Source organism: Adiantum capillus-veneris, chromosome 19 (assembly GCF_014529385.1).
Source record: "Adiantum capillus-veneris isolate H3 chromosome 19, ASM1452938v2, whole genome shotgun sequence".
NCBI classification, from domain to species: domain Eukaryota; kingdom Viridiplantae; phylum Streptophyta; class Polypodiopsida; order Polypodiales; family Pteridaceae; genus Adiantum; species Adiantum capillus-veneris.
Genome location: NC_140949.1, coordinates 5,334,451 through 5,347,051, shown reverse-complemented (window position 1 = coordinate 5,347,051; position 12,601 = coordinate 5,334,451). Strand labels below are relative to the sequence as shown.

Genomic DNA, 12,601 nt, shown 5'->3' with positions numbered 1-12,601 from the left:
ATCTATGCTAAGTGATTGGGCATGCACGGTCTACGAATAGACTCACAAAAGTGCCAGATCACTGCTAATCTAACTTGATCGGACTGACTGAACCCTCCTGTGGTGTAGCTTGTCCACGGACACATAGGGTTGGGATGTGTCACATGACAATATTGTTATGCACTCCCGTTTGTGACACACATGGTGCCCATGTCTCGTGACAGTGGTATCAGAGCTTCAGGCGTGTGCTTTTTTGAAAGCACACCAGTAAAAGCATACCGGTCCTACTAAAGAGCAGACAGAGCAAGGTGGCGCTTCGAAGTTTTAGAGGGAATTTTACTAACGTATCTTCGTGGCCGACCCTAGACTTATTAGCCACTCCCAACCTTACTCCATCGCGCATCGAGTTTCTCCACAACGAGCTTCACAACATTCTTTAGCCGCATCCTCAATAGAATCTCTCAATGCTGCAAAGTTTTCAACCGTTTCCAATTACATGTTACCTCCTCCTCCAGCACCAAAAAGTACGAGATCTTCCAACCGGCAACCTTCCCAACCGTTTGTTCCAATCAAGGGAATCTTCAGGAATATGGTGCAGCCATCTGACCCTTATCCACTGCAACCGCCGTTGCCCATACCTCCACCGCCACAAGGCTACAATGGTTGGAGCCCATATGGACACCCTTATTATCCATACCCAGGATACTCGCCTAACCAACCGAAAGATTTCAAAGATGACGGCACGACAAACAAATTTTTCACCTCTTCCGAGATGAAAAGATCGGAAGAAAGCATTGCAGTTCCTACAACAATTCGACAACTACTATGCTTTGGGGAACTATACAAAAGAATCCAAGATTTCTCGAGGAGCGGGATTTCTTCAAGATAATGTCATGCAGTGGTGGAGTTCCATCTAGACGCAACCGCATGCTCCAAGGACCTTGCAAGCTTTCAAGACAATATTTGCACGCACTCATATGACTTCTCTCTTTGAAGTCCGAATCTTGGAAGAATGGGGCAACTTGAAAGTGCTTGCCACAGAGACCATGGACGACTATAACCAAAGGTTTCTCGACGTCTACCTTCAGGTGTCCTCCTTTAAGTTCACTTCCTTGGAGGACCAATGCGAGCGATACACCATTGGACTACCATCACCGTTGCAGAAATATTGTCTATCCAAGCAAGTCTCAACCATGCAAGAACCTATGGACCATGTCGCGGTCGGCTACAAATTGATGAAGGGAAAGTTTACCACAAAATCAATTCTGGCCACCAACCAAAACTCTCGCCAACAACGAACAAATTCTCGGAAGTCTCGTGAAACCCAACCTCAAGTTTACCACAGAATCAATTTTGGCCACCAACTAAAACTCTCGCCAACAACGAACAAATTCTCGGGAGTCTCGTGAACCCAACCTCAAAGGCCTCGTCTGGTACAGCGTTAACGAGAAACCCTTTTACAAGAAGGCCGATGCTTCGAATGTTATCAAAGAGGCCATATATTCAATACATGTCCTGAGCGAGCCTCAACGTCTTTAGAGCAACAGTCTGCTCCCACGACAGAAAGATCCGAAGGGCCACCTCCAGCTAAGAGAGCTAGACCCGCTATTGGACTAGTCCTTGATATCTATGGCATACGCCTTGAAAGTACAAATGAATTGTGTTGAGCATATGGCAAAGTCAACAGCTTGAAAGCCCTTATTTTCTTTGATCCCAGAGCTATAGAGAACTTCATCCATCCAAAATTCTTGAAGCAGATGCACTTTGATTATGGTCCAGAGAGTGGAGAAATTGAAGCCGAGCTAACCACGGGGCAAACTCAGAAAGTGGTACCACTCATTGGTGCCCTTCCAGTGACTATCCAAGATAATCATGAAAAAGCAGCCGATTTCACATTATGAAGTTGGGCAATTGCAACGTTCTCTTGAGCATGCCTTGGCACGACGAGTGATGCAGCTCTCCACATTCGAAACCGAACCATTACCTTGATGCAGAAGGACAAGCCAGCCGTCCTCAAAGTTCCACTGTCCGAACAAAATCCTAAATGAATTTTCTAGTTGTTTTGTAGTTTTACTTTTGAACTCTGTTTGAGCAAGTACTGTTTTGAGATTTGTTTGAAATGGATGGTATCTATTTTAAGCATGTCTTGGTGCCGATTTGAATTGTTTTGTCACGTGCACATCTAACCCTATGTGTACGTGGACAAGCTACTTCATGACAAGGGTTCAGTTAGCTTAGGAAGTGTTCTGGCACTTTTGTGTGTCTGTTCGCAGATCGTGCATGTCCAGGCACTTAGAGTAGATGCATATCCTCTGGTTGCACACAACATGATCATCAGATTACCATCAGAACTCATCAGGAGCATTTTTACAGTCCACAGGCCTATTTTCCCTATTTTAGCAATTTTTCACTTATTATTAATAAGCGACTTTGTTGGGAAACTGAGTAGGACAATTTGACTCAAGCAACATATAAGAAAATCTAGCGCTAGTAGTATCTGGCAGAAGAGGGGGCAGGGACCAAGCGTTCGACAGTGCACCTTCTCAGCAAGACCCCCCGGCAGGCAACCTAGAGTTTTCAACCACCAAAGACCAGCCAACTTTTTCAGCTTTTGCAAATCAGCCCAACGTTTTGCAGTTGCAGATGATGCCTGGCAATAGCGGATCACAACAGACTCCCTAGCGTTTTTGCATCAAATAGCAAATCAGCCCAGTGTTTTTGAAATTGCAAACTACCTCTAGCGTTTGCAGATTCCCGACGACAGAACCCATGATTGCATCAGCATTTTCAGTTTTCAGCATTTAGACTCCGTACCACAGCCCCCAAACCTCGCAGATCTCACCTTCCCACAGCAGATCCTCGCCGCACGATCAGATCAGCCAGCGTTTGCAGATTCAGCCTGCTATTCGCAGATTTCAGCATCTGCGTTTTCAGCACGTCATCGTCGCGGCGTCGTCGTCACCGACATAGAGTCAGAATTCAACAGATACAAGATTTGCAAATTTCAGCCATTAGCGTTTTCAGTTTTCAGCCCGTCTCGTCCCCGTCCTCGTCATTGTCGACATCGTCAGCAAGTCCATTGCATTGTATAGATTTGTGCAATCGATAGTAGACCGCTCTCGCCATAGAGTGGGGCCTTTGGAGGAGGGTTTGACAACATTCTGGTGTCGTATTCTTCTCTCTCTATCTCTATCTCAGCACCTTCATTCACAGTGTTTACCACTTTGTTTGTGATCATTTGGACTCTCTCACTAAAGGAACGGAAGGCTCCCCCTTCCGTAGTTAAAAGGAACCCTTGAGCACAGTACGGAGCACTCATCTTGAGCAAAGTTCAACATCACTTCCGCTGCACCTTACATTAATATCAGAGCTTTGGCAATGTTCTGTATCACTCAAGGAAAGAACCGCAAGAATTTTTTTGCTTGTTGCTGTCGCACGTAACCCAAGTCAACTTGGGCATGTCGATTTCTAATCGTGTTTTTGAAGAGTGACAGGAAACCCAAGAAAGAAGGGCTTGTCCAACCTCCCCTTGTTTCTCTTTTCACTCATTGAGAGCGGACCGTGCACTTAGTGGCCGGCCAATCGACGTGAGGTGGAAAAAAGCAACCTTGGTGTGAGCACAAGGCCGTCAAGGGGTGCGCCCGCGGGAAAGAGAAGAGCTCGGGTAAGAGAAGATCCTTCTCTAACACAGATTGCAAGCTAAAGAATAACCTCAAGAACTCAAGACCCCCAAGAACCCAAGAACCAAAAGAACCCAAGTTCCTCGTGAACTTAAGAACCCAAGACTGAATTCAGTGTATGGTCATCACCCGAAGCGGAATGGATACTTCGCAAGGAGGTGGTGAGCATGGAAGTGGCGAAGAAGAATTTTCCCCACCAGGAGGTTTTTCCGACCCTCCCCCTTCCCCATCTACGCCAAGGATTGCACCAAATCCTATGGAGGCTTTGGTCAAGACAATGATGGATATGATGATATTGACGTTCAATAAGTATGACGGTAAGATGGATGCTACTATTATTCATTCTTGGTTGCATCAATTTAATGCTTACTTTGCGACAACTAAGAAGATAAGAAATAGCAAGGTTTTAACGACAGCCATGTACCTTGCCGATGATGCCATTAATTGGTACCAGGCATGGCAAGAGGCACAGTTGGCTGCGCACCTAGAGGAAGCCGACGGAGATGCGCCCCTTTCCTTCAATTGGGCCGACTTCCAAGAAGGCGCGGTTTATGCCACCCCAGTACCTCGCACGATTGAAGGACGATTGGCTCGGTCTCAAGCAAAATGGTATGCCCGTTATGTCTTTCTCTAATCGTGTTTTGCAGCTCGGCACCCAATTACGCAAATCGGAAATTGAGCACAAGGAGGCATTCCTTTATGGATTGGACAAGTATGTCAAGTTTGATGTCGAGGTACTCGATCCCATCGATCTCAACAAGGCGGTAGCGATTGCTCTTGTGAAGCACAATAAGGGAAAGCCGAAGGAGAACAAGACTTCTCAAGGTACCACTCAGACTTCTCAGAACCCTCGGAATGATAAGAACGGTAAGAATGGTAAGGATGGTAACTCTTCTAACCAATCCTCCTCTAGTCTCTCAGAAAAGAACTCTCCAAATGAATCTACGGGTAAAGCTAACCCAGATGAAAAAGCACCACAAGGAATTTTAGGAGGATACATCACGTCATAAGAACAAAGCATTTATTCTAAGAAAGGTCGATGTTATCATAGTCACATCAAGGGTCACATAAAAAGAACATGTCCTAAGATTGAATCTAACGAATCTAAAGAACCCAGAGAACCCACATCCTCTGTTAATGCCATAAATGAGAACACTAGTGTGTCCCAAGTTTCTCATGATCCTCCCATTGATGAGTCTCTCATGAAGTGCTATGGTCATGTGAATGGTCAATACATGGTGGTCTTGTTTGATTCTTGTAGTATGCATGATGTGATTAGTCCCTCTCTTGTCGAAAGAGCCCGCTTGGAGGTTCGCAAGACATCTCCTTTCGAGGTGTCGGGCTGCGCTCCCGATATGGGCTCTCTCATTACAGGAGAATGCCTTGGTGTGTTGTCCACTGTTCAACAAGCATCCTTCCGCAGAAAATTTGTAGTATCTCCTCTCTCAGGATGTGATATGCTTTTAGGCATTCAATGGTTTCGTGAGCACAACCCTCTTATTGATTGGGCGGAAAATACTTTCACTTTCAATGCCAAAAGTGACTCTCCCATTGTCATTCGTGGGGAGGAAGTTGTTCATTCTTCATCTCTCATTTCTAATGTGCAAGCGAAGCTTGAAAAGAAAAAGGAGGAGACTCTCTCAGTCTTTTCTTCTCCAAAGCACGACACACATGATTTGCATGATATAGATGTGCTTATTTACAATGATGATGATTTGCAGGATAAAGATGTGATTGTTCACCAAGATGATGGTTTAGTTGATGCTTTTTCTAGTGAAGTTAACCTCATTGCAGATTCGATTAATCACGGAGAACTGATCTTGGCCCTCGAGTTGAGATTTGAGGAACCCCCACAGGAAGTATTGTGTATGCACATGATTAGTCAGTACGCATTGTTCAAGTGTTTCATTCGTGACGGTTTCCTGTATTTCAGTCACCGTCTTTATGTGATCCCTTTTCATAGGCATGACATATTGCACGATGAACACAATTCACTCATGAATAAGCACCGATGTATGCGGATTACTCATGAAAAGATGAAATGTTTGCATTCAAGGAATTCACATTCCATGTCTCTTCCTTGGCATGACACAGTATCCGAAAGAGCACGAGAAGGATTGAGCATCAAGCATCGGCATTTCCATTATGATTTGCCACAATTGATAGATTTAGATCAAAAAACCAAGTTTCAATTCCATCGTTTGCGTGTGTTTGATGAACGGTTTGGCACTCCACCTATATGTCCATCTACATTGGATGCACAACCTTTAAAGAAGACTAGAATTTTTCTAGTCACTTTACATTGAATGGGTATGTTCATGTTTTTGTGTTGGAAGTGGTTTCAAGAATTTTCATCCTCGGAGATTCTTGAAGAAGGTAGACGCATGACTATAGACGAAGTTGAAGCATGGAAGGAGCCATAGATGATTGTCGCTTTCGGCGCGGCCCAAAGAAGCAAGCGTTGCAGACCTTTATGAAGTTCAAGTATCGCATGACCCACGCATCAGAGTGGGCCGACGAAGAGTCCTTTCCAACCAGACGCTGTTGGCGATCTCCCTCGATGCCATACAGTTCGGTACCAGTACCTCACTTAGTCACATGCACATCTAACCCTATGTGTACGTGGACAAGCTACTTCATGACAAGGGTCAGTTAGCTTAGGAAGTGTTATGGCACTTTTGTGAGTCTGTTCGCAGACCGTGCATGTCCAGGCACTTAGAGTAGATGCATATCCTCTAGTTGCACACAGCATGATCATCAGATTACCATCAGAACCCATCACGAGCATTTTTACAATGCACAAACCTATTTTCCCTATTTTAGCCATTTTTCACTTATTATTAATAAGTGACTTTGTTGGGAAACTGGGTAGGGCAATTTGACTCGGGCAATATATAAGAAAAGCTAGCGCTAGCAGTATCTAGCAGAAGAGGCAATGGTCGAGGGGCCTAAACCCTAAGAAGAAGCAACAACAGCAGAAGAAGAAGAAGTCCTACTAGCTTATGGCACCCCGTTTGATGGGGCCTAGGGGACCTAAAGGCATTAAAATTAAAGCGAGGCCAACACACATACACACACACACAAAGCGTAGAAGATGACAACATGGCAACTGTACGGACAACCCTTAAAACGCATTGACATGTTGACGTGCAGCTGTACGAATTTTCGCGTTTTACAATGATGACATGGCAATTGTACGGATTTCCATAAATTACGTTGGGTTGCTTTTGGGACCAGATGCTTTTGAGTTTGAAGCTTTTCATGTAAGTGCTTTTCATGGCCAAGGGCCTTTAAATATGAGCCAAGGGCTCATTCTCTGGCATGCTTCTACGTGAAGATGCAGGGATTGGAGTACCGGGGTTGTACTGAGTTGAATCAATATAAAGAAATACCGAAAGGGGCACCAATGTTTGGGGCCAGTGTTCTCTTGGGGTGGAACTCCGCCACTCCTATCTCGTGTCGTGCATCTCTTTCTATCTAGTTGTTATTTGGAGTGCTTAAAGTTGCTCAGTCTGGCCCGTGGTGCCCGTGTCTCGTGACACGTGAAGATGGTAAGAGGTGGGAAATCTGTCTCCATAGCTAAAGGCGAGGAAGCTTTGGGTGGATGTCGCAAAGTAGAGGGTATGTCCTATAGCGGCTGGACCGGTTGAGTAGCTGAGATCTGTGAGATTGTCGGAGACAAGGTTGTCGAGGTGGTGGGAGTGGTGTTGCTGAAGGCAACGCCTGCAGAAAAGTAAGGCAACGAGGAGCCTTCTGCCAACCACCCGTTGCGTCCTAAGGTGGGGGATGTTGTGGCTCAGAGCGACGCAGAGGATGGAAAGGGCAGTCTCTCACCATGTGCCCAAATTAATGGCATCCAAGACACTGATGCGCGCGACCTGTAACCACCAACCTCTGTAGGCGAACCTGGTCTATCGTGGGATCGCAAAGTCGTACTATTTTTGGAAAGTATCCCCACTAGACCTGTATCTGTGGTGTGCCGATCTTTGTAACCAGTGAACCACATATAACCAGGCCCCACCTAGCGGCAACACCAGTAACACAACTTGAAAGATGGACTGGGAGCAATGGAAAGGAGAGTGACTGAAAAATGAGGGATCCTTTGCTAGCGCTCAAACTCCTCAACATCGAACTCTGATGTCCAACGTTCTAGAAAAAGCACTCGGGTCCTTGCAACAATAGGAGAGCAAGTAGAGAGACTCGACGCAGCAGTCGTCTGAAAGCTGCACCTGAAAGATGCCACGGCCCTGTATGATGAGTTCCAAGATGCTGCCTTCAGCGCCACCGAGGGCAGACTGGAATCGCTCTTGAACTGTGCCGCATGAAGGGGATAGGCCCACCATGCGCTCAACTAGTGTGCAGCCCCGGTAATGTGTAGTGGCCGCCTCGATACTAGCTAGGACTTCCATAGTCGGGTCATATGTCCAAGTGAAGGGTGCGTGGGCAGTCGTCGTGACGCCTGGTGCAGGTGTGGTGGCCGCCATGTAGCAAGAACTGACCAAGGATAGAAGTCAGAGCTCTCTCTCTCTCTCTCTCTCTCTCTCTCTCTCTCTCTCTCTCTCTCTCTCTCTCTCTCTCTCTCCCACACACACACACACACACAATCACACAATAGCAAGGCGCCATCTCTCATGAGCATTGTTCTGTAACTCTTTACATAAATAAAAGAAATACCAAGAGGGGCGCCTATTCAGGGGCCGATATCATGTAGGGAAGGAGCTCCGCCTCTCCACCTCTCCTGATCCCATCTCTTATCTCTCAATTAGTTTGTCTTGTATCTATGTGCTGAAATTCTGGTTAACAAAGATGAAAATTATTGTTTTGCTGTCCCGCACCGCCGGGGCTGTAGCCCAACCAATTACACTACTCTTCAATTGCGCATTTGCACGCAAATTGCCAGCAAAGTAGACTATGCATATTATTGTGCCTATCCACAAGTCCGAGGAAACTCTTAGCCCCAACAACTACAGGACTATCATGATCGGCCATACCTTGACCAAACTCTATGGAGCAATCCTAGAGACAGAGCCAAGTAGAGAGATAGGCTGGCTTTGCTACTATTAGTCACATCTACACTCTATGCTGCCTGATTGGCCAGACGAAGGGGCAGAAGAGGAGGCTACATTGTTGCGGACTTCCGCAAAGCTTTTCACATGGTTCCGCAAGACAGACTCTTCCAATGCCTTAAACACTTGGTATGCCTTCAATGATGATTTAGGATAGTTATTCTAGCTTTACAAGGATAGAATTTATATACCTTCACAAGGTCAAAAAAGTAAGAACTTAGAAGATCAAAATATACAAACAAAGACGATCAGGTGGCACGATCAATCCAATAATCATTTTATTTGTTTAAAAACAAAACAGCATTTTACCTAAAAAAGACTTGGTGAAAAAGCTAGGCAAAATAAGCAAGAAAAGCTTTTTTGACCAAAAATTAGGACAAGAAACTCACTTGTGGAGGTGTTCAAAATGAGAACAAGACAGCACAAATAAATAGTTAAAATCAGTTGTAAAGGTGTTCAAAATGAGAACAAGACGACACAAATAGATAGTTCCTAAAACTTTATAACTCAATATGACAAGGCAAACATACGATTAAAAAATGTAAATTCTAGAGTCCTGATACAAGCAAAGACCAAAATAGGATTCTACAATGTGTGGTCCTAGATAGAAGCAATACTGACCAGATTAAAAACGATCTTGAAAACTTCACAACATGCAACCTCAACTTCATCGCCTGTCCAAACTCCAAATTGGAAAAGATAATCACCTTTACCATGCATAGCTTGGACAACAATTGCGACATCCCTACTCATGTCATTAGTTTCAAAGTGTAGGAGTAGTTCTTGGTCAAGTTAGTTCAAGTTTACCACATCCTTTATCCTTTATAAAACCAATGGACAAAGTTTAAAGGAGCAGAATTTAGTTTAAAGAAATTACCCCCCTATTTCCTTGTTCAAATGGTCCACTCTGGTAGTTCAACTCCTCAAAGAGTAAAGCATTCCCATCAAAGTACTCTTCTCCAAACATTATAGGCATGTCAATCCGATTATAGATTGTAGATGGCAGTCTACCTATTCCAACTGGTCTATCTCCCTTACACTCCAGCAAAAGCTTCTCAATAGCATCTTTCAAAACAGTAAAATTCTTTCTCTTAATTCAACTAGACACCTTCGCAGAACGAAATTCTTCCCAAAATAGTCAATGTTTCCATTGCTTTCAAGCTGGCATACCCAAAGCTTGTTCTCGATTAAAGAAGCACTTCACACAATGCCATCGCAAGAAATGGAGCCTGCATTGGCAGAACATCAATATGCTCCCAACGACAAGACTTCCCAACACGTTCATGATTATAAATTGATACTGAATTATTTTGCTTGGTGAAACAAGGTACAAGAGCACCCAATTTTATCTACATCGTATGCAGCAAGACTCACAGGAATCAAAAACGCAAGTGTCTTTCCGGAGCCAGTCTTTGCAGCGCCAAGGACGTCTCGGCCACAGAGCCCATGAGGCAGGGCTGCTCTCTGAATAGCCGTCATGTGCGTGAACTTAGCTTCCGTGAGGCCACGCTTGGTCCTTTCAGAGAGGGGCAGCTGCTGGAAGAGCTTGGCGCCCACAAAAGGTGCGAGAGCAGCTCCATCAGAGGGCTGCTGGTTCTGCAGAGGTAAGGAATGAGCAAGCGGGTTGGAGCCCGGAGCAGGGGCACCCGCACTCAGACGAGCTTCCAGCTGAGCAATCTCCTCCGCTTCCGCCATCCGCCCATCTTTGCGCCCTCTCTGAAACTTTCGCTTGCCATCCCGCTTCTCCATTGCTCGAATGTTTGTCTAGGCTAAACTTCTATGATTTTGGCTTCCTAACTTGCACACTTTTGAACAAGTTGATTAAAATTTACATGGACTACTAAAAAAAAACTAGAGTGCTTCGTTAGCTGCCTTCGCATCGAATTGAGATCAAACAAATATTGAAAATTATGTATGCCATTTCAATTATTAATTTGGAGGAGAGACATCAAAACAAAGTTGAGAGAGAGATCAAGGGTGTTATATTTATTTATTTTCTCGAGAGAAAATGAAGCAAAGAGAGAGAGAGAGAGAGAGAGAGAGAGATTTTTCATGAAAGCGTGTTAAATTTTTTACTTGAGGGTGTTTGGGATATTGATTGTCATGATTCAGAGATGTACCTCAAAAAAATGGGATACCAATCGTAGTGCTTTGAAGTGATACCTCGCAAAAAACCACAAGGAGTGTTAGAGTTTTGTCAAGCACAATGTTCATGATCATAGAAGATGTCAATGTTATTAGTTGTTTGTAGTTTCATTTTTATGTTTCAAAAAAAGAAAGCATGCAAGTCTCCTTGCATGGGGGGAGTTTGCACAGTCCTCTCCAATTTTTATAATACGAGGGAACGTGCCATTCCCACGACAGCTTACAATTTTCATTGTGTTCATTAACAGCGTTCCCAGTGTCAAAAAAAAAAAAAAGATAATTCTTACTCACCGTGCGATTGAATGTCTATCGCCAATGCACTTCATTGCATCAACTATGTTGGGCATCTCTTGCACTTAACCCCTGCAAGAGATGACATCCCAAAGAGGATACCCTGCAAGAAGTTTTTGTGCTATTGTGAGGACACCACATTTAGCATACATATCAACCAAACCACCGCCAAATGATGAGATCCTGAATAAAATGTACGTTGAGACCATTAACAATATAATGGTGAATCTTTGTGCCCATGTCAGCATCTTACGTAGAGCCACATGCCTTCAAGATGCATGCGTAACTGATTGCATCTGAAGAGAGCCTCTTGCTTCGCTTCAACAATAACTTTTTGGCCTTGCTCTTGTTGTGCACACCCCCCAATCAATGCATTCCAAGAGTCGACATTGCAAACAAGAAGCTGCTCGAGCACTTTTTGTGCTTTCTCAAGCACACCATATTAGGCAGTCCCAAGCACAACATCCTTTTTCAACAGCCTCTTACTAACAATATAATGGTGAATCTTTGTGCCCATATTGGCATCTCGCATAGAGCCACATACCTTCAAGATGCATGGATAGATGATTGCATTTGGAGAGAGCTCCTTGCTTCGCTTCAACAAGATCTTTCTCGTTGTGCTCTTGTTTCGCACATCCTACAATCAACGCGTTCCAAGAGGCGACATTCTGGCCAGGAAGTTGCTCAAGCACTTTTTGTGCTTTTTCAACCGCAACACATGTGGCATACATATCGACCAAGGCAGTGCCAAGCAGGACATCGCCCTGCTCTTGTTGCACGCATCCCACAATCAATGCATTCCTAGAGGTGACATTCTGAACAAGAAGCTCCTCAAGCACTTTTTGTGCTTTCTCAAACGCACCACATTAGGCAGTGCCAAGCACGACATCCTCTTTCAGTAGCCACTGACTAACAATATAATGTGAATCTTTGTGCCCATATTGGCATCTTGCGTAGAGCCACATGCCTTCAAGATGCATTCGTAACTAATTGCATCTAGAGAGAGCCCCTCGCTTCGCTTCAACAAGAGCTTTTTGGCCGTGCTCTTGTTGCACACATCCCTCAAGAGGCGACATTCCGGCCAGGAAGCTGCTCAAGTTCTTTTTGTGCCTTCTTAAGCACTCCACATTTGGCTTACATATCAACCAAGGCAGTGCCAAGCATGACATCCTTTTTCAACAACCTCTGACAAACAATTTAATTGCAAAGTTTTGTGCCCATATCAATATCTTGTGTAGAGTCACATGCCTTCAAGATACATATGTCAGTGATTGATCTGGAAAGAGGCCCTCACTTTGCATATATATCGACCAAGACAACACAAAGCACGTTGCACAAGGAAAATCTTGGAATTAGTGCATTCAAAGAGTCCACACTCCAAAATGAAGCTCCTCGAGCTCTTGCATAGAGCAAGATGCCTTCAAAATGTAAGCATAGCCT

General features: G+C 44.6%; 1 protein-coding gene across 2 annotated transcripts in view; it reads right to left on the bottom strand.

Annotated features, from left to right (window-relative positions):
• The window catches only part of LOC147433492 (DEA(D/H)-box RNA helicase family protein), a 79,832-nt gene extending 69,334 nt beyond the window's left edge, over positions 1-10,498 (bottom strand). The window contains exon 1 of one of the 2 annotated variants that reach the window (XM_086490174.1): positions 10,100-10,498. In XM_086490174.1, the coding sequence (XP_086346300.1) occupies positions 10,100-10,474 (375 nt within the window). In that variant the 5' untranslated portion in view covers positions 10,475-10,498. The remainder of the gene's footprint in view (positions 1-10,099) is intronic. The other variant, XM_086490175.1, reaches the window with a different exon arrangement.
• Positions 10,499-12,601: the final 2,103 nt, after the last annotated feature.